The sequence below is a fragment of the Alexandromys fortis genome, unplaced genomic scaffold, assembly GCF_014885135.2.
Source record: "Alexandromys fortis isolate MF-2015 unplaced genomic scaffold, M_Fortis_MF-2015_v1.1 scaffold_21, whole genome shotgun sequence".
In the NCBI taxonomy this organism is placed as follows: domain Eukaryota; kingdom Metazoa; phylum Chordata; class Mammalia; order Rodentia; family Cricetidae; genus Alexandromys; species Alexandromys fortis.
The window spans coordinates 12,961,871-12,982,121 of record NW_026067905.1 but is presented as its reverse complement, the minus strand read 5'-3'; the positions used below and the strand labels follow the sequence as shown (position 1 = coordinate 12,982,121).

Below are 20,251 nucleotides of genomic sequence, written 5' to 3'. Positions count from 1 at the left end.
GGGAGTTGTTCCGAACATGGGGTGTGCCAACTGGGATGTATTCAATTTGTGCCTGAGTTGAACATCTTGTATGCTGGAAGTAGGGAGGTAGTGTTAAACTTAGGGGCCAGGAAGACGGTTTCGTAAAGCGCCCGCTGCACAGCGTGATGACTGGAGTTTGAATCCCAGCACACACAGGACAAGTTGGGCTTCTTGCAAGTAATGGAATCTTGACACCCAGGGAAGGATCTGACACCAGGCATACACTAAGATCCGCACACATGCAAATAAATAAATCTAAAACAGCAACTGCATGGCAGCACGCATCTGTAGATCCAGTTCTTAGGAAGGTGGGAACTTCTGGGACTCACTGACCAACTAGCCCAGCTGAACCTGTAAATTCTAGATTGAATGAAAGACCCTCTCAAAAAAGGTGGGGTGCAGTTGAGGAAGACATTTGACATCGATCTCTGATACACACACACACACACACACACACACACACACCAGCCCCAGTGGTAGCTCAGCTGGTAAAATGCTTTCCCTGGAAGCACAGTGACCTGAGCTCACTCTCCACAGCACCTGTTTAAAAGGAGGCTGGGTGTAGTGGCACAGGCTGGTTAGCCCAGCACTGGGAAAGCAAGAGAACAACAGATCCCTGGGACTCTAGGGCCAGCCAGTCTAGTCCACTTGTCACACACCAGGCCTGTCTCAAATAACAAGATGGGCTGTACCTGAGGAAGGACACATGCACACAGCAGAAAAAAGGAAAAATTCACTCTGAGAATATTGCCAAACCAGAATGAATAGAAGCCCTGGATTCCCTGCTTCTGGTCCTCCCTGCTCTTCCTCTGGTGGTGTTGGGCCCTCCTATCGACCCTCAGCTCAGACCAAGGTGTTTCTTCACCAATTTCCTATTTGATTCTTGCAGTTTAGGAAAACATTTTCAGGGGGTAGCATAACTTAACTTTCAATAACCAGAGTGCAGACGAGCCTGCGCAGAGAATGGGGCTTCTTACATGCAGCCCAAATATTTACAGTGAAGTAGCAGCATGGGGGTGGTTTTGTTTTTTAGCTGCTTAAGTTGAAAGGCTAGAAATGTACTCCCAAACACAAACTGGGTAGTAGTCGAATTCTTAGGCAATATATTCAAAGTTGAGACAATTAAAAACTTTAAAACAAAACAAAATTAAGCCCTTCTACTGAGATAGCCCTGGTGGAGGCATGAACTATCAGGAGCTCCAGAGATGGCTCAGGGGTTAAGACCGCTTTCTGCTCTTGTAGAGGATGGGATTGCAGGTGGACACCTTTGTGCCATGCTGGCTTGTTTGTTTCTGTTTTTGTCAATTTACATTCCAAAAGATGTTTCCAAGTAAACTGATATGAAAACCATCCCTGAAAAGTGGGAGTGTGTGCTGAGTCAAATTCCTAGCAACCATATTTGGTAGCTCAGTCATCCAACTCCAGTTCTAGGGGACAAACATACACATAAATAAAAATGTTGAAAAATAGACGAGCTGTCAATATAATAATACTATGAGATTATTTCCTGAGATGTCCTGAGTTTCGAGTTTTCATTTGGGTTGATAATTAATCTACAAAAAACAAAAACAGATAAGCTAGGGACTGGAGAGATGGCTTGGGGTTTAGGAGCACTTGCTGATCTTGAGGAGGACACAGGTTTGGTTCCCAGCATCCACATGGTTAGCCTTCCACTCTTCCAGTCTAGGAACCATAAGAAGGGTTTCTGGGGCAGAGATTTCTGGCGAGAAGACCATGGTGGCAGTGAGAAGGAAAGTGGTGGTATCTGGACATTAGTGGATGGCTTTTCCCTGGAGACCCCTAAGTTCTGGCCTGCCTGAGCCATCTCATCCACCCCATAGCTCGGGACCTCAGTGTGCCCACAGACTAGGAAGGAGGTCCTATCCCACTACTGTCTGGCAAACAGCCTTGCACTTCCAGCTTGTGTTCTGGGCCTTTCTGTCCTCTATCCGTATCTGAGTCTGTCCACTGTTAACCCCAACTCCGTTTTCATCTTCAGTAAGCTGCCTGCTCAGGTCTCCCTGCTCTGTCCATCTGGGTAGGCTGTAGAACTGTCTTCACTGAAGCCAGATTTCACGTGGGGAGTGGAGAATGACACCTGCCACTCTGCCTTCTGGGGCTGTAGAGCCAGCCCCATTCTGCTGGGACAGAGAGAGAGAGAGCCTAGTTTAAAACATGAAAGTAGATCTAAAATGGTAATTCTAACACTAATGTCTTAAGAGTTTTGGGAGCCAGAGTCGCTTTGGAAGAATCGTGGTGATGATCCCTCAAAATATTGACCTGTGTCATGGCACCCTATGTACACTTCAGAATGGTCCAAAATACACATTTGGGGTGATTTTTCTTTTGCCACCACAAGTAATATTTTTTAATTCATACAGTACAGACCCGTGTTGTCTGATACCTGGTTTTCCAGCCAGGTCTTCTGCCCTTGGTCTTGTGAGCAAGAAAACTGTCTCTCTTCCTGCTTAGAGGTATCAGAGAGCCTTACTTCCTGTTTAGAGGTATCAGAGAGCCTTACTTCCTGTTTAGAGGTATCAGAGAGCCTTCGTGCTCCAACTCCAGATCCAGAGCCGTGAGCACCGCAGCTTTTCCAACACCACTGATGTGCCCACGGGGCCTTGCTTGGCTCACGCCACACATCTTTCCCTCGTGAGTCTATATCAGATGACCCAGCACGCATTCCCACTTTGCAGGGATGGTTTTCATATAAGTTTACTTGGAAAAATCTTTTGGAATGTAAATTGACAAAAGAAAAAAAAAAACAGGACTTGAAGGTGTAGGCTTGCTATCCTAGTGCGGGAGCTAAGGCAAGGGTCAGGAGTTCAAGGTTGTGTTTAGCTACAAGGGTTGTTTGTTTGTGTCTGGGGGATAGTCTAAGTAGCTCTGACTGTTCCAGAACTTGTATATATAGACCAAGCTGGCCTCTACCTCACAGAGAACCAACTGCCTTTGCCTCCTGAGTGTTGGATTAAAGGTGTGTACCATCCAGCCTGGCCACCTGGGCTACATGTGATCCCTGACTCAAAACAACAGCAACAAAATCAAAGTGACATAATAAGGAATAAATTGGAAAGACTTCATTTCTGGCCTTTCCTTATTCTCTCTCTGTAGGTCTCTCTTTCTTTCTCTGTGTGTGTGTGTGTTGTGGGTTAGACATGTGCCCATGTGCACAGAGGTAGGAGGAGGATGGCTAGCCTGCTCTGTCATTCTCCCTCAGCTCCTTCTAGCTCTGCCCTGTCAGTGCTAAGGTTGCAGGCACATGTTCAGCCACATCAGGCTTTTTGTTGTTGTTGTTGTTGTTTTTTGTTTTTTGTTTTTTTTTTGAGACAGGGTTTCTCCGTGGTTTTGGAGCCTGTCCTGGAACTAGCTCTTGTAGACCAGGCTGGTCTCGAACTCACAGAGATCCGCCTGCCTCTGCCTCCCGAGTGCTGGGGAGGGGGGCGGTGTCTGAGGAGGCAGAAAAGGCATCTGATTGCCTGGAGCTGGAGTTACAGCTGGGAGCCACTGACCTGGGGCTGGGAGCCAAACTTGGGTCCTCCNCTCCGTGGTTTTGGAGCCTGTCCTGGAACTAGCTCTTGTAGACCAGGCTGGTCTCGAACTCACAGAGATCCGCCTGCCTCTGCCTCCCAAGTGCTGATATTAAAGGCGTGCGCCACTACCGCCCGGCTCACATCAGGCTTTTTACATGGGTGTTGGGGATTTGAACCCAGGTACTCATGCTTGCACAACAAGCATTCTTACCCACTGAGCCATCTCTCCAGGCCCTCCACAGAAGACTTATAAAATGATTTATCTTTGTTTTATTTTTGTGTATGAATGCTTTGCCTTCAAGTATATCTGTGTACATGTCCGTGTAGTGCCTACAGAGGCCGGAAGAGACCATCAGATCCCTAAACTGAAGTTACAGACAGTTGTGAACCACCATGTGGGTGCTGAACCACCAGTGTGTGTAACCACTTAACTATCTCTCTAGTCCCTAACAGGAGACTTTTATTTATTTTTTTATTGGTGTGTACAACCTTGAAATTTTTTTATCTCATGTTTTATGTTACAATGTTCATCTATTTTTAACAATTTTTTTTTTGAGACAGGGTTTCTCTGTAGCTTTGGAGCCTGTCCTGCAACTAGCTCTTGTAGACCAGGCTGGCCTCGAACTCACAGAGATCCGCCTGCCTCTGTCTCCTGAGTGCTGGGCTTAAAGGCAATATGCCACCACCGCCTGGCCTTATTTTTAAAAATTCTTAATTTTTTTCCTCTTAGGCTCCTCCCCATTGACTGTTTTCAGTACCCGACTCATTTTCCTCATGAATTGGGCAGAGAAGAAAGGGAGAGGATTCAGGTTAAGGACCAATAGGACCGTGAGATTCTCAATAGCTGAAGGCCTGAGACGTGGATCTTATTAATCATTCTTTTGGTTTGGGGATGGAGTTCAGAGGACTTTAGGAGAAGGTGAGGGTTCTAGTTTAATTTTAAAACATTTATTGACTCTCTCAAGGGGACTGCTCTTTTGTTAGGTTTAGGAGCAAGAATGAAATTCCCAGTAGGTCCAACGCAGAAGCCGTGGGCTGCCCTAATGTGGATGGACAGGAGTGGACAGAGGTTCAGTTTGCGCCAAAGGGCCAGAGCTGGAGCCTGCGGTTTCTCTGCCCCCAGCACAGGCACATGTCATTTTAGGTTCAAACCCAGAAGGGAGGGTGACCCCAGGTACTCAGGGCGACTCAGCCACCTAGCAGCTGGTGCCCATCTTGGGGAGATGGGAACTGTCACACCTATTTGGACTCTGGATGTGGTTGGTGTGTGGAAGATGGGGCCCATGGTGATGAGACAGAGAGGAAGTGTGGTGGCCAAATGTTTCCCTGAGGCCTGAATCAAGTCTCTCTCAGGTCTGGTAAAGGACCCCTTTGGGAGCCGGTACACCCAGGATTGTGAGGGGAGTCTTTCAGAAGGAGACATGACTTCCTCCTTGGTTGCGGCAAGGGTCATGGCAGGATATTCATTCCTTACATTTCTGGAACAGGTCAGGGCTACCCAAAAGAGGAGTTGATGAAAAACTATCCTTCTTAATCAATCATCAGAATTTTTTTTTGTCCTGAATATGTCAGGATATTTCCTGAACAATAATGTCACAGATCTACAGAGGTGTCAGGACTGAAGGGTTGGAATAAACCCTGACCAAGTAACTCTCCGCCCCCCTAAGCCTTAGGGCCTAAGGTTTGTTGAAACTCCTGCCCCTGTGTTGAAACTCCAGGTCTTTCCCCTCACTGCCCTTTCAAACTCAGTCTCCCACTATCACCCCCATCCTGATAGCCTGAAGATAAAGCAGCCTCATCTGGATAAACAACTCCAGGAGGAGAAACTGCAGGTTTGCACATACCCCAGAGGTTGCATTTTAACTTCCCAGTTCCCAAACCTCCTACACAAACCCAGAGTTTCTCCTTCCCCTTTGGCAGACACCTTTCCCCTTTCCTGCGGTGTCTATACCCCCCCACCTATCCCTGCCCCCCCACCTCTCCCTGCCCCCCCCCTCCCGTCACACTGGCCTCTTTTTTTGCCTCCTGTTTCTAAGTTGCCTTGGAAATCTAGCACTTGGCCTGCAGGTTACTGTTCTCAGTGCCTTCCTGCCTTCCCACCTAGTCCTCCCTCCTGAGATGTGGGGCATCGCTTCTCTCACCCCCTTTCTTCTTCCCACTTACACCTGGACAGAGCTGTGGTCTGAGTCTGAGAAAGGTCAAGGATTGTCATGGAAAAAACCAACTGAGCCCAGATGGTTGCTCCACAAGCCTGAGGCCAAACTGCTGAGCAGTTCTTCCTTTCAGGGTGCCCTAGGGTGATGGGGGCCAGGTGCCATAAAAATGTGCTTGAGGCTCTCTGGTTCTCAGAACTGAACCACGTTAGCAGAACAGAAGCCAGATACTCCCTGAGGCAAAACTGCACTTGAGCTGATACTAGAGGAAGGCTCTGGTCTCAGCACTGGAATGCCTTGGCCACCCAGCTGCAGCCCACCCAGTAAGAGTCAGGCCCTGAGGTGGGTGGGGAGAGCTGCTCTTCTAAACCCTTGAGCAACACAGATGCAGACACACTGACTTCATCCCTGACCTTTCGTTGTTATTTTGTTTTTCAAGAGAGTTTTTCTCTGTAGAGCTCACTCTGTAGACCAGGCTACCTTTGAACTCAGATACCTGCCTGTCTCTGCCTCCCGGTGCTGGGACTAAAGGCACGTACCTTGAAACTAAAGGCACGTACCTTGGGACTAAAGGCTCGTACCTCTCCCAGCTTCATCCCTGGCCTTTCCTGTTTGCGTACTAAGCTAGTTATCTGCTCCCTAGCCTCCATTCCTCCTCTCTGGTTTTGTAGTCCCTGCAACTGTCTCCCTTCTCCCCTTCCCATGCCTCCCAGGACTGGTTGTGTAACTGTGAAGTCTTCTGAGAAACAATGATTAGACCCGAAAGTAGAGGGGTGGGGAAACCTCGGGCCTGGAAAGCGTGGGGGGGCATCAGTTGTACTGCTCTCTGGTGAATTCATCATTCTAGCCAAGATACCTGTAAGAACTGTCAAATAAATACTGCAAAACGGACAAGAAATTCACATCTTTTTATCTCCCTCACCAAGTAAGACTTTCTGGTCTTGTCTGTTTTTTTTTTTTTGTTTGTTTGTTTTGTTTTGTTTCTCGAGACAGAATTTCTCTGTGAAACAGTCCTAGCTGTCCTGGAACTCGCTTTGTAGACCAGGCTGGCCTCGAACTCACAGAGATCCGCCTGCCTCTGCCTCCCAAGTGCCAGGTTTTAAAGGCGTGCGCCACCACGGACCAGCCCAGACAAGACTTTTAATCAAAAATTTTAATAACCTTTCCACCCAGCAAAATATTTGTTTCCACAAAGGCCCTGCTGTAGGCTGGGAACTCTATGGCCCTGGAACAGTGACCCCTGACCCCTTGGAGCAATGGCCCCTCCCCTTCCTCCTTCAGTTCCTGTGCGCTAATTCTAGCCAATTGAATGTGACTGCGAGGACTCTAGGCAATGGGGGGAAAATGATCACCCCTTGAGTGAGAATAGAAACCAATCACACTTCCTGTCCGGGTGTGTTCGCTCTCATTGCAGCAAAGTTCGCCGCCTCTGGGCACTTCAGCTATAACTGTGGTCTCTTTCTTTAAAAAGCCCCTTCCCCCAAGAAACAGGAAATCCTCCTTGGTTGTGGATTCTGACTCAGCAAAGAGCCTTGTGCTAAAGTGAGGGCTTTGGAGAGGAACTGACAAGATTTCGGAGTTGAAAATGGTTGTTTTGGGTGTTCAAATGAGCATTCATTTTAAAGCCATATAGGGCTGGCCCTTCTCCCCGGCGGTGGGATGGAAATACCTCTGAGGTTTTTTATTTAAAATTTCTCCTTTATTTTGACATTCACTTGGTTGTGTTCCAAGTTATCAAAGATGCACAACAGGAAATCTGCAGCCGCAGCGGAGTGATGCAGAGAAGGATGGTGGAGAGGACCAGCTATTCCCTGGCTCCTCCTCCTTCTCTTCCTGTTCAGGGTTCCCTTTGAAGTATACAGAGTGTGTCTCATGGGCAGACTCCACAGCTAAAAGGACCGCACGGCTGAGCTGGGTGAGCTTTCCCTTCCCCAGGAATGGAGACCACGATGCTACAGTGAGATGAGGTGGGCAGGTGACCAACAGCCTACGGTGGAGCCTGTGCCTTGAAAGATGTGGGCTTGGATGGTGTGTTCCTCCCCCGCTTTGTCATGTGGGATCCAGACTTGGACTTGTGGGTTAAGCTGAGAGAGCTGCAGGAGACGCGCAAAGGGGGCTTTGTACCCAGAGCCCCCGAGTCCGGAAGTGGGTTACAGTCGGCTGAGTCGGCTGGGTTGTCCTGCTTTACCCACAGGCGTTGGTATGATGGTGGCGCTGCGATTCGGGTTGGAGGAAATGACAGCTGTGAAACCACAGGAGAGCAAGGCACTGGGCTGGTGGTGAGGAAGTGGGGAGAGCTGCTAGGCCCAGCAGCAAGTCAGGGGGTGCCTGGCCCAGGATGGGCAGATGGCGGACTGGTGCACTGGAGCTGCGGAGCCATCTTTGCACCAGGAGACACAGCTCATCAGCCCTGCTGCTGTGCCCTCCTGTGCAGCGCTTGGCGGTTGAGGTTGCTCCATAGAGGGTTGGGCAAACATTTTGTTGTTGTTTTTGAGACAGGGTCCCAGGGAGCCCAGGGTGACCTTGAACTTGCAATATAGCCCAGGATGACTTTGAACAACTACCATCTGTTTTCCTCTACCTCCCGAGTGAAGGAATCAGAGGCAGGTTTTAGTGGCGCTGGAGATTGGAACCGGGCTTCGTGCAGACCTGACAAGAACTCAACCAACTGAGCTATAGCCCTAGCCTGACTTGTTTGCTTTTCACCAACAACTGAAATAATTTCCCCTCCTAATCCCGTGGGCTTTCTCCCACCCCTTTGGTGGTTTCCAGCCCGCATCAAATACTCCTGTACCCAGGATCCATCCAACCCTGGCCAGGATAAGGGCGAGAGGAAAGAGCTGACTAGCAGATCTTTCTACAATATCTTGGATTTGTGGAACAATAAGGGACATTTAGAGTCCATTTTGGCAAGCTTTGCTTCACTGGAGACAAATGGAAGTCTCAGTGAAGTTACCTGACTGGTCCCAGGCCTAACAAGTGAACAAAATATGGGCAGAGATTGTCTTCTGCTTCTTAGCTAAATGTTTGTTATTTACAGTTGGAGATGTGAGGTGCAGCCTACTCTGTCAAATCAATCAACCGAAGCAACCAACCAACCAAGGGTTCAGGAGAAAGACCAGCCCTTCTGCTGGCCCACCCTCAACAGCATTCTGTGAGTCAGGAGTGTGCAGGCATTAACTATACACCCTTAGAAGTGGGGACAGTGACCCTTGAGCCACAGAGGTAACTGGAGAATTTATCAGGCATACTTACTAAAACAAAACAAAACACCTAAGCAAAACAAAACAAATAAACAACACAAACCTGTAAGGCCGCTGTTAGTTACAAGTGGGAGGTGTGGGGACTAGGGGACTAGAGTAAGACAGAAAAATAGCTCATCAGCCATCATCACGAGGCTGGAGAGTTAGGGGGCCGAAGGAGGGCAAGCAAGCATGAAGTGTAATTACTAAGACACAGCCAAACTTCAGGAGACCCCCCCCCCCAGAACTCAGGGGAAAGGCTACATCCCCTGATGGGATAAAATGGTCCTGTTCTTAATGTCACATCACAGACGGATGCTCAAGGGGTGCACCAGCCTCTAGAGGAGCTTGCACAGGTGCATGGGAACTTAACTGCTGCAGCATTGCCTCAGATCCCTCCTTCTGGTTGCCATGGAGATTGATCACTTTAATTGCCTTTTGGTCCAGCTCTTGTTGGGACCCTGGACCCTTCTGCTCTGCAGCTGGTGATAAGTACATGGGAGGGTATGGGCATGCACACACCCTCACAGGACTGAATCTACATCTGTGGTTAAGCGTGGAAGAACAGGGGTAACCAGTGAGATCTGCTTACTAGGTTTATCGGACTACAGCGATTGAAATCTGGGGAAGGTTCTCTAGCAGGGGGCATAAGAAAGGACTTGGGGGGGAGAGACAAGGTTGTATAGACTCTCCTTGATGTGGTCCCCATAAACAGCTGTGTGTCATGGCACTTAGCATTAATTTGATGTGTTTCATGAGCAGGGGCGAGATAGTAGATGTGGTATTCTCAGAACTCATATACCTATCGAGCAGGCCACCAAAGTTTTAAAATAGAGTGTAAATCACCTCATGGGTGAATTCCAGCCAGCAAAACTGGGGGATCCTTTAACACTTTTTCCTCTTTGTCCTCTCAAATTCTGGAATTTCTAGTCCTCACCTTCCCCTTTGTGCCCATGCCCACTTTGTTTCCCATGGTCCCCAGAAGCCTCCAGAGCCTTTGCTTAGGCTTTCCCTGGTGTTCCTTCGCACAGCCCAGTGAAGCAAAGGGTGTGGGCTTACTGGGAGGTGTGGTAGAGCTGACTGTTAGAGGGAAGAGTCGGAGAGAAACTGGTGACATTGCAGGCTTCTCGGGGCGCCACTTCTGGGCCATCGATCCTGCCTGGTCCTTGATGCATTGACTAGCTCACATCCTAGTGAACCTTCTGCTATGGAAGCCAGAGAAACTGAGACGGTTCCTGGGGGAGACTATTGGAGGGTCCCCTCCACTCCATTGCTCCTGTGGGACAGTGTTGGGTGTGTGCAGATTGGGGTGAAAGGATTATACATCTGTACTAATAGCCCTTGGATTAGTGAAGGCCTCATGCCCAGAACTTGGCCAGGTCACCGGGTAACTCTGAGGTGCTGCCAATTTGAGGGATGGGGTCCCCCCCTCTTTGTAATGTGTAGGGGCAAAGGAGAGCCTCTCGCCTCCACCTCCATTGGGCACCATGTCAGCTGTCCGTATGTAAAAGGGGGTGCGGTATGGGGAGCAAGTGGTGCAGTGGCTGGCCACCCCACACGGCTGGCTGCAGGGCTCGCTGGTGAGAGGCGCCAGGTTGCCTCTGCCGTCCAGGACTTGGGAGCTGCAGGCATTGCAGGTGGGGGCTCGGGGATGGAGGGAAAGGTCGTGTTCCTCCTCTTCCTCCTCCTCCTCCTCGGCATCCTCATCGTCTGTACTCTTCTTGCAGCAGTAATACTGGGGAGAAAGAAAAGGGGTGCTTGAGAGGCAGTCCAGCTCCCCCTCCCCCATCACTAGTTAGCGTGCCCAGGAACAACCCTCCCTCAGCTTCCGCTGAATACCTCGTGCCAGCCACTTGGTTAGTCAATGGGGAATATACTCCGGCCTCAGAGACCCGCATCCCATTTACTCTCAGCTTTACCCAGCCAATCCTTCTCTTTCTCAATGTGTCCTGGTGGGCAGGGAAGCAGAGAGGGAGGCTCATACACCAATGCAAGGACAAGGCTGGAGGCTGCTGCAGTAGCTTTCAGAGTCTCCCAGGATGGTGACTTCCCTACCAATCCCTATGAACTGGAGAGATGAACGTGAGAGCCTTGCATCTTCCCAGGACACTCCATTGCTTCTGTAGGGTGCAGGGAACGTGTGTACAGGCGCGCGTGTGTGAGGCGCACAGCTCCCTTCTGAACGCGCTCAATTTTCAGCTTCCTTGACTTATGCTTCTCATGTTTTACGGCTTCGGGTTTTGTTGCCTCCAAAGTGGACCTCCCCTTTCTGCCCCCATTATGGAGAAGCGGCTTGCTGGTGGCCCCCCAGCCTCTGCCTAGAGCCCGTGGAACTAACCTGGAGCCTACAGTAGCACAGGACAGCAATGATACAGAGGAGGATCACTGTAGCTAGGATTCCGCCAGTGATCACAACCGTTCCCGCTGTCATCCGCCCGGCGCCCCATCAAACTCTGCAAAGACGCATGCCGGTAAGTGAGGAATAGTCGATCCACATTCTCTGCACAGTAGTAGGTAGGAGGACAGGAGCTGAGTGGACCCAGGCCCGCATGGGCTTCCTGAAGGCAGAGGACTTGCTATGCTTAGACCAGAGTGGGGTGGGGGCCGCAGCGGCTGCAGAAAAAGACAGGCAGAGTGCTAACTGCTCCATTTCTTTAGTCTTTTGGTCTTTCTCTTTTCTGTTGTTTATTATTATTATTATTATCATTATCATCACCATTATTATTATTATATGCATGACTCTCTGTGTGTCAGTGTACGTGTGTATGTGTGTGTATGCCTGTGCCTGCCTGTAGAAGCCAGAGGACAACCTTGGGCATTCTTCCTCAGAGTCTCTCACTGATCTGGAACTTGTCCAGACGAGGCTAGATGGACACAGAGCCCCAGGAATTTCCCTGTTTCTGACTCTCTGATCCTCGGATTACAAATGCCCACCATCACACCTGACTTTTAAAATGTGGGTTCTAGAGATCAAACTCAGGTCCTCTTTGGAGACTGAACTCAAGTCTTCATGCTTTAAGACAAGGCCTATGCTGATGGAGCGATCCCTCCTGCTCCTATGGCTCCAAGAGGGAAGAGAGAAGGATTTTGTCTGGGAAGCATTTTGCTAAGCATCACCCCCACCCCCTCAGTCTGGCTCAGGAATCCTCACATTAACCCTTGAGACAGCTCTTCATTGTCCATGTTCCACATAGGAGGAGGCACCACACTGAAGCTTTGACAAATTTGCCTGGAATTCCACCTAGCCTGGCTCCCCGTAAAAGTCAGCCTCTCTAACACTTCTCTCTTGGGCACAAGTATCAGTGCTTCTGAACATTTGGAGACACGAGTCCAGAGTGAGCTAGCAGACAGCTTCCTGACTCCTGGACAGTCATGGTTAGACTAGGGAAACTGATCCTGGTGCTTGGAGCCAAGTTCCAGGTGAGGCCATCCAGGCTTTTGGCAGGCTGGTGTGTGGTGGTTTCTGAGCCTCCTGGGCATATGGGGGCCCCCACCCCTGCAGCACAGTGGGGGCTGATAGCTGGAGGATGGAGAGAAGACTTCAAGGACTTACACTCAGTGAAGGGAACGATGACCTGTAAGACAACAAAAGGTACAGAGATAGTGGGAAGAGAATGTTACTGCCCAAAAAAGGTCCCTGGGGTCAGTGTATTCCCGAATCTCCACCCAGTCTCATCTCGACATTGCTCTCGGAAGCCCCACTGTTATCTCAAACTCAATATACACAGGATAAAGGCATTTATTTCCAGATAGATGCCCACCTCTGAGCTCTCCCTGTCTGTTATGATTCCACCACACCTGGGCCTCAGCAGCCCCCAGCTTATCAAGTCACGCATCCCGTGTGGTCACCTGGATGAAGGGATACCCATTCCTTCACTCAAAGGTCCTACTTGCTCACCAGTGCTCCTAGAAAGCCGGTTTCTACTACATTTAGAGGTAGCAGCCTTGCTGCTCCTGCCGGGTCTGTGGAGCAGCAGTGTGGGTGTATGCTGGGCACAAGGCATGTCCCGCCCACCAAGCGCCTGAGGAGCGCGAGTCTGCCTTTTCAAAAGCTCTCGGGTGGTTGATTTGCACTTAGTTAGATCAGGGTACAGGATGTGCCCAGCTGTTCTAACTGAAATATCTCAAATGCTTTTGATCTTCTTCAATCTTCTGCTCCCCATGCCAGTTCAGGGTGAACCAGTGTATTGGTGTAACTGACACCCCCGCGTTTGTGTCTGAGCCCCATTCCTTTCGCTGCAGTTTGGTCTTTCATCAGCCCCGCCCTTCGGTGCCCGCATCTCTAACATCTTTCTAGCCCTGCCTGAAAAATAAATATATATTTTAAGTTGACTAGCATCCACCAAAATACAACCTGAAGAGTAGAATATAAAAAGGCATTGCAGGGGCTGGAGAAATGGCCCAGAGGTTAAGAGCACTGGCTGCTCTTCCAGAGGTCCTGAGTTCAATTCTCAGCAACCACATGGTGACTCACAACCATCTATGAGATCTGGTGCCCTCTTCTGGCAGACAGGCATACATGCAGACAGACATTGGATAACTAATAAATAAATTAATTAATTAAAAATGCTGCTTTAAAGAAAGGCATTACAATAGGATCCAGAGATGAGGCAAGGGCTCAGGAACGGGGCAGCCAAGAAAGAATTCCTGGTGCCTTGAAGGATGTGTAAGAGAGATGGTCATGTACCACTAAAAGTTACTCAGGACTTTCCTTCGAAAGAGTGAAAGAGTGAGGCTGGACACAGCCTCAAAGGCTTCACCCTCCCCAGCTGTCCTGTATGCTCACCACCATTTAACTTTTCTTTCTCACCTCCCATTGTTCCCCCAGCTGAAGCCCCTGCCCCATGATGCAGCAGTCCTGGTCTTTAGGAGTTTAGCCATATAAAGGGGTTTAGACACCCTATGACCATAGACCAGGGGTGCAGGGTATGGAGGAGGGGGTGCTGATTACTGAGGAAGATGTCCCCTGCAAGGTCTGAGATGAATCCTCCAAGCTGATAGCATGAAACAGTCCAGGGGCTGAAGAACACGGGGGGGGGGGGGCTGGTGAGCAAGGCTCTGAGAAATGAGAGGGATCTAGAAAGGCTGGGACATTCTAGGGATAGGTCTGGAGCAAACAGGCTTTTGGACAGATGAAGAGCTGAGAGACTGCTTCAATGCCTTTCCATATTCTACTCCTCAAGACTTATTTGGGTGTGTGGCAGTCAACTTAAAAATATATATTTAAACCTGGTGTGGAGTGCATGACTTTAATCCCAGCACTTGGGAGGCAGAGGAAGGTAGGTCTCTGGGAGTTCAAGGCCAGCCTGGTCTACAAAGTGAGTTCTAGGACAGCTAGGGATGTTACACAGAGAAATCCTGTCTCAAATCAGCCAATCAAACAAACAAAATATATGTTTATTTTTATTTTATGTGTATAAGTATTTTGCCTGTGTGTATGTATGAGTACCACATATGTACCTGGTACCAGAGGAAGCCAAAATAAAAGTTGGAGTTACCGATGGCTGTGAGCTGCCATGTAGATGCTGGAAACTGAATCAGGGTCCTCTGCTAAAAATGGCAAGTTCTCTTAATTGCTGAGCCCTGCTAATCAATTTTTGATGCATAAATAGCTTGAGTCTTCTACTAAGATGTAAATTCTTTGCAACCAAGGATTGCGTTATACTGTTCTCCATACCGGCCACTCCCAATATCATACATCACACCATGCGACACAGCAGGCAGGTGTTATATACTCAATAAAAGTTGGGTTATAGGTTCTGCGTGTCACAGGATGAGTTATTAATTTAACTGACCACTAGGGGGCAGCAAGTTGCAACTTTTAATTCCGTCCACAGACTTCAGCATCCCTGTTGAAGATGGATTTGACTTTGCTCAGATGTGTGGCAGGCCATGTTTCTGGGGGTTCCCGAAGCATCTGGTGGGTAGGTGGGGAGTAGGAGGCAAATCTCTTGCTGGAGAGGATTTATAAGATGCCGTTACAACATCCAGCAAACCCTCCCCTGCTTCCACACATACCGCTGAGGTTTGCTTGCAAGACAGAAGTCTACCATAACATCTGCAGGAACAGGGCAGTGACCCAGCCTATAGAAAGTCTTGGCCATTTTTTTTTATTTGTTTTGGTTTTGTTTTAATAATACACAGTTTCAGTTTGTAGCTCAGGTTGGCCAGGAGTTTTCTATGTAGCCCCGCCTGACCTTAAGCTTGTATGTAGCTATCCTTCTCCTGAGACTCTCAAGTGCTGGTACGGCCGGTGTGGAGCCACCATACCGACTTTGAAAGCCTTAGCCCCCTCCATTGGGATGTTTCAGCAGACAGGGGCTTATGGGAAAGCCTTGTAAGAACAGTACCTTCCTCCTTGACTTACCCTGGTTTCCCCTCTTTCAGTTTTAGGGGGCTACACAGTAGCAGTGTCTTAAAATGGGCTGGAGGAAGAAGCCACCATCTGATGGCTGTGTCCTACCTACACCGATACCTCATCTTGGACATTGACCTTTCTGCCTTGGAAAACTGACACACGCAGAAACCCTTGCCAATGTCTGTGAGGAGAAAGTTGGATGTCTACAGTTTGTTGGTTTTGCTTTTTGTTTTTAATTTTAGACACAGGGTCTCATCCTGTCACCATGCTTTCCCAGAACTCACTGTGTAACCCAGGATGGCTTCCAACTCTCAGCAATTCTCCTGTCTCAGTCTCCTAAGCACTGGGGTTGCCGGTGCGAACCATCACGCCTGGCTCTTGTATGTATGTGTATATATTGTTCGTTTGAGACAGGATCTCACTGTGTAGCTCGGTCTGTCCTGGAGCTCATGTAACCTAGGCTGGCTTCGAACTCACAGAGATTTGCCTACCTCTGCCTCCCTAATGCTGGGATTAGGTTGCACTACCGTGCCTGGCACCCTTTTATATTTTTAAAGACCATACCCAGCATGGTTATGTGAGTGGAGCGGGGAGAAGGCTCAGGTATTTCCTGACTGCATGTATGTGCCTTTGTAAGCCGGGAAGGCATGCATGAGATGTGTAAGACGAGCTAAGCAGGCTCAGTCCATTTCCCCAGGACCCGGTACTAACAGTACAATTTGGCCCTTAAATTCCCAACTTAGTGGTTCCCTATTATTTCAGGCAGGATCATTTCCCTTTTTGCAATTAGACCCAAATGGTAATGGTAAATCCTTATACTTATAAATGGCATGGTACAGCTTACCAGGCATATTCCCGCTTATTGTCGGCAGACTTAGAGGAGGCCCCAGTATTCCCCATCCCTGGCACCCACGCCTTGTATGCTGTTCTCACTAACTGTGTGGATGCAGCCCATGACTTGCTTCTAACCAGCAAAAAAGTAGCAAAGGTAATGAGAAGTCACTTCTATGGGCAGGTTCAAGATTCATTTTTTTTTTTCATGAGGCAACTCTTTCTCTTTGCTGCAGTGAGCTGTTATGTTGGGAGATCCAGGCATTGCAGGTGGACTGTGGCCAATAGAAAGCTAGAAACTGAGGCCCTTAGTCCATGGCCCAGAAGTAACAGAACCATTACAGCATCACACAGTGAGATCAGAAGCAAGTCTGTTTCCCACCCACCCAGTCAAGCTTTCAGATGAAACTGCCACCCCAGCCCACGCCTCAAACGCAACCTCTTGATAGATACTGAAGCAATGGACTCAGCTCTCCACCACAGGATTCCTGACTCACAGAGACTCTGGGGGTGTTCTCTGGGTGTTGTTTTAAGCTGTTAAGTTTGCTTCACAGCAAAAAAGAGCAACTAATACACCTTCTTGGACATTACCAAAAAGTCCTATGACACGGGCAGAGAGGCCCCACTTCTCAGAGACCTAGCTGGAGTCACAGGGTAGCAAGTGTCTGAGCCAGGACTTCAGGGCTAGTGGTGTGGATCTCTATCAGAACTTCTGCCTCTTGAGTAGCTTCGTGAGAAGGAGAACAAAGTTCCTGTGTTCTCACCCAAGTCCTATCAGATCTGGGGCAGAGCAACTCAGTGGCGGCCAACCCAAGATACTGGAGTCAGCAAAGATGAAGAATTCTGAGGGTCTTGGCTCTGAGTCCAGGTTTCATAATACTCCCACTACACCCATCTTCCCGCCTGGAGCGCAGATGCTTCTGGGAATGAAAGCTTTGGCCTGTGCCTTGTACTCACAGGAAAGAGCTGGAGCAGCTGTGGCTCAGTCATGCGGGCTGAACATGAGCAGATAGCAGCTGGGGGTGTATCACGGCCAAGGGCATCATCAGTCCCTGCTAGAGAAGAAGGGGGAGTTAGTGGGAGTTGTATGTGGATTTGAATGGTCCGATAAGCTAGGAGATCTTCAAGACTTGGAAGATCATACTCCATCCCATCCCAGACTCATTTTCTTCTTTGATCACTGCTGTATCACTATAAACTCCCCCCCCCCCCAGTGCAGCAGTATAACAATGGGCAAGGGTGCCTGGGGCAAGAGCCTCCGGGGGACAGGATCCCATCTACATCTTTCAACCTCCTCTAGGGAACTCAAGTGTGTGCTCTGTGTGTGATGCTCAGCTCAGCTCAAGTGTGCTGGGAGGGGATCCAGTCATTAGTGATACCACAGAACCACTTTCTGAAAGGACACACTGAAGACCCTTGGCTTCTCTACCCCAGAAGCTGGAGGTCAAGGATTGGTGCCTAACCAGCAGGACTTGGGAGCAGAACTTGGGAAAAGATGACAGGGGATGTGTGGACCTCTAGAGTGACCCAGTCCACACATCACCTTCCTCTCTGATCAGGGTAATTTCTGCCCCTGATGCCATGAATGCTACCTTTGTTAGGGTTCTCTATTGCTGTGAAGAGACACCATGACCACAGCAGCTCTTATAAAGAAAACATTTAGTTGGGTGACTCACAGTTTCAGAGTTCAGTCCATTATCATAATGACAGGGAGCATGGTGGTGTACAGGCAGACATGGTGCTGGAGCTGAGAGAGCTACAACTTGCAGGCAACAGGAAGTGAACTGATTGCCACACCGAGGGAAGCTTGAGCAAAAGAGACCTCAAAGCTCACCCCCACAGTGACACACTTCCTCCAACAAGGCCACACCTCCTAATAGTGCCACTCCCCTTGGTGGCCATTTTCTTTCAAACCACCACAGGTAACCGGGCTTTCTTTTCTCAAGGATGTTCTCACTCTCTGAATGGTAAGTCAGATCACATCTATGGACAGGGTCAATATTGGACTTGTTTCACTAGCTAACTCGCTCCTGGCTGGCTTTTTGTAGTAAGCTGCTATGTTGGGAGCTTCATCTGGCTGGGCTCTGTCCAAGCTCAAGCTGGGAACTGAATTTGGAGTGAGATTTCAAAGCATACTCATGGAAGTCAGAAGACCACAGAGCATTGGGGACAGGTTCCCCCATTCCCACTATGTGAAAAATCTACAGTGGAAACAGAAGGAGTTGTTTTCAGCATCCAGACCCACACTCCACACAAATAAGATGGACCAGCAATTTGGTGAAGAACCTAGAAGCTCTCTGGCAGAGCGATTGCTGAGCTATGAATGCCCCCTTCCTGCCCCTGTGGGATAGAAGCTGTGGCCGGCCCAATGTTCTGGGCCTGTAGTGCCATTAATGAGATAGTCCCAACAAAAGAAGCCAGGTGATACCCAAGGGCTAGGCAAGGAGTTGCCAGGGGCCCCTGGAATGGAGCTGGTGAGTTTGCAGGGCTCAGGGAGACTCATGGCTGCTCTTAAATGCACAGAGGCAAGAGCCAAGTTTAAGCTCCTCTCAGTTCTTTTTTTTAAAAAATATTTATTTATTTATTATGTATACAATATTCTGTCAGTGTGTATGCTTGCTGGCCTGAAGAGGGCACCAGACCCCATTACAGATGGTTGTGAGCCACCATGTGGTTGCTGGGAATTGAACTCATGACCTTTGGAAGAGCAGGCAATGCTCTTAACCTCTGAGCCATCTCTCCAGCCCCCTCCTCTCAGTTCTTTAGCCAATAAAAGTGCACACTACCCTGGCAAGGTAGTGAAAATGAAAGCCATGAACCCACAGGAACACACACACACACACATCTATGATAAAATAAAGGTAATTTATTAAACAAGTGTGCTACATGGGCTTTGCTCAAAAAATGTTTTTTGAGAATCCTTTTTAAATAGTCAGTGGGGAAATCTCTCTCCTTCCCCTCTAAACAAAACTAACAGTCCAGTCAAATCACACCTTGGGCTGATCCAACTGCTGTTTAATTTATTCTCAAAAGAGAGTTGCTTGTGTTTTCACAGACTTCAGAGTGCCAGTCATGAGACGTCAGCACCCTCCAGTCTGGTGGTATTGCTTTGCCTCCGGTTTGTCTGCTCAGGCGGAAGTGGCTAGAGAGGTCCCGGCCACTGTACCACCCCTCCCTCTTTCTGTAGTTACCCACTCCCAAGATTTTCACTTTAGAAAAACAATTCATGGAAATGTAAAGATTCCATGAGGGTTGTCCCCGATATCTTATTTAATAAGAAGCCAAGTTCAGTTCAGAGGGGCCGAGTAGCTTGCTTAATCACACACAGCAAGGCAGAGACAGACAGACCGGGAGAGGCCCTGAGAGTGGAGCATCCTGACTCTGAGCCCCCTGTCTCTCCTTCCAGAACTGCACGCCTTTCACCAGGCGCCGAGGCGTCCCCTGGAGTACTTTCTTGAAACAGATTGACAGTAACAACCAGCTGAGCCACACGTTAAGAAACAGAGACCCTGAACGCCCCAGAGCCACATCCACAGTGGCTGGGCCGGCGCGGGAGTCTGTGTTGTACCAGGTTTGTGTCTGACCGTCTGGCCCTTTGGGGGAAGTGACAGAGGAATGAAGATCTTTGGGAGGCAACAGGGTGGCATGGGAAGTGTGTAGGAGGGGTGACCTTGCAGCGTTGGTGGCATCATCTGGTTCCCATGTCAAGACTGGTTCCAGGTTCTGTGTCTTTGGGGCCAAGTCCACTAGCAGTCTGGACGTGGGTCGGTCCATCAGCAGAGAGCCGGTGAGGAAGTCAGGACATGGGGCTTAGAGGATGACATTCTTCTAGCACAGAGAAGGAGGGACACTAAAAGCCACTTTCCATCAGCCCAGAGGTCCCTCCTCTCTCAGAGGAGGTCCCTTACCAACAGTGACCCCAAATTCCATTAGCAGGGTTCCCTCACTCACTCCCTGGGTGACTTAGGAAGAGAACTACAGGATGCAGCTGCACCCAGGCATGTAATTAATGGCTCCACCCCCTTAGGAACACAAATTAACTGAGTGGGGCCTGAGCACCTGCTGTCAATTTCTTCCGATGCAATTAAGCCTTCTCCAGCCATTTATTAACTG

General features: G+C 49.1%; 1 protein-coding gene across 6 annotated transcripts in view; it reads right to left on the bottom strand.

Annotated features, from left to right (window-relative positions):
• Positions 1-9,532: 9,532 nt before the first annotated feature.
• The window catches only part of LOC126497413 (protein FAM163A), a 73,160-nt gene continuing 62,441 nt past the window's right edge, over positions 9,533-20,251 (bottom strand). Inside the window, exons 2-5 of one of the 6 annotated variants that reach the window (XM_050135428.1) lie at positions 17,096-17,193; positions 12,503-12,524; positions 11,288-11,562; positions 9,533-10,684 (exon numbers count right to left, since the gene is read on the bottom strand). In XM_050135428.1, coding sequence (XP_049991385.1) covers positions 10,268-10,684; positions 11,288-11,380 — 510 coding nt within the window. In that variant the 5' untranslated portion in view covers positions 11,381-11,562; positions 12,503-12,524; positions 17,096-17,193 and the 3' untranslated portion in view covers positions 9,533-10,267. The remainder of the gene's footprint in view (positions 10,685-11,287; positions 11,563-12,502; positions 12,525-17,095; positions 17,194-20,251) is intronic. The other 5 variants (XM_050135431.1, XM_050135429.1, XM_050135434.1 and 2 more) reach the window with 5 other exon arrangements.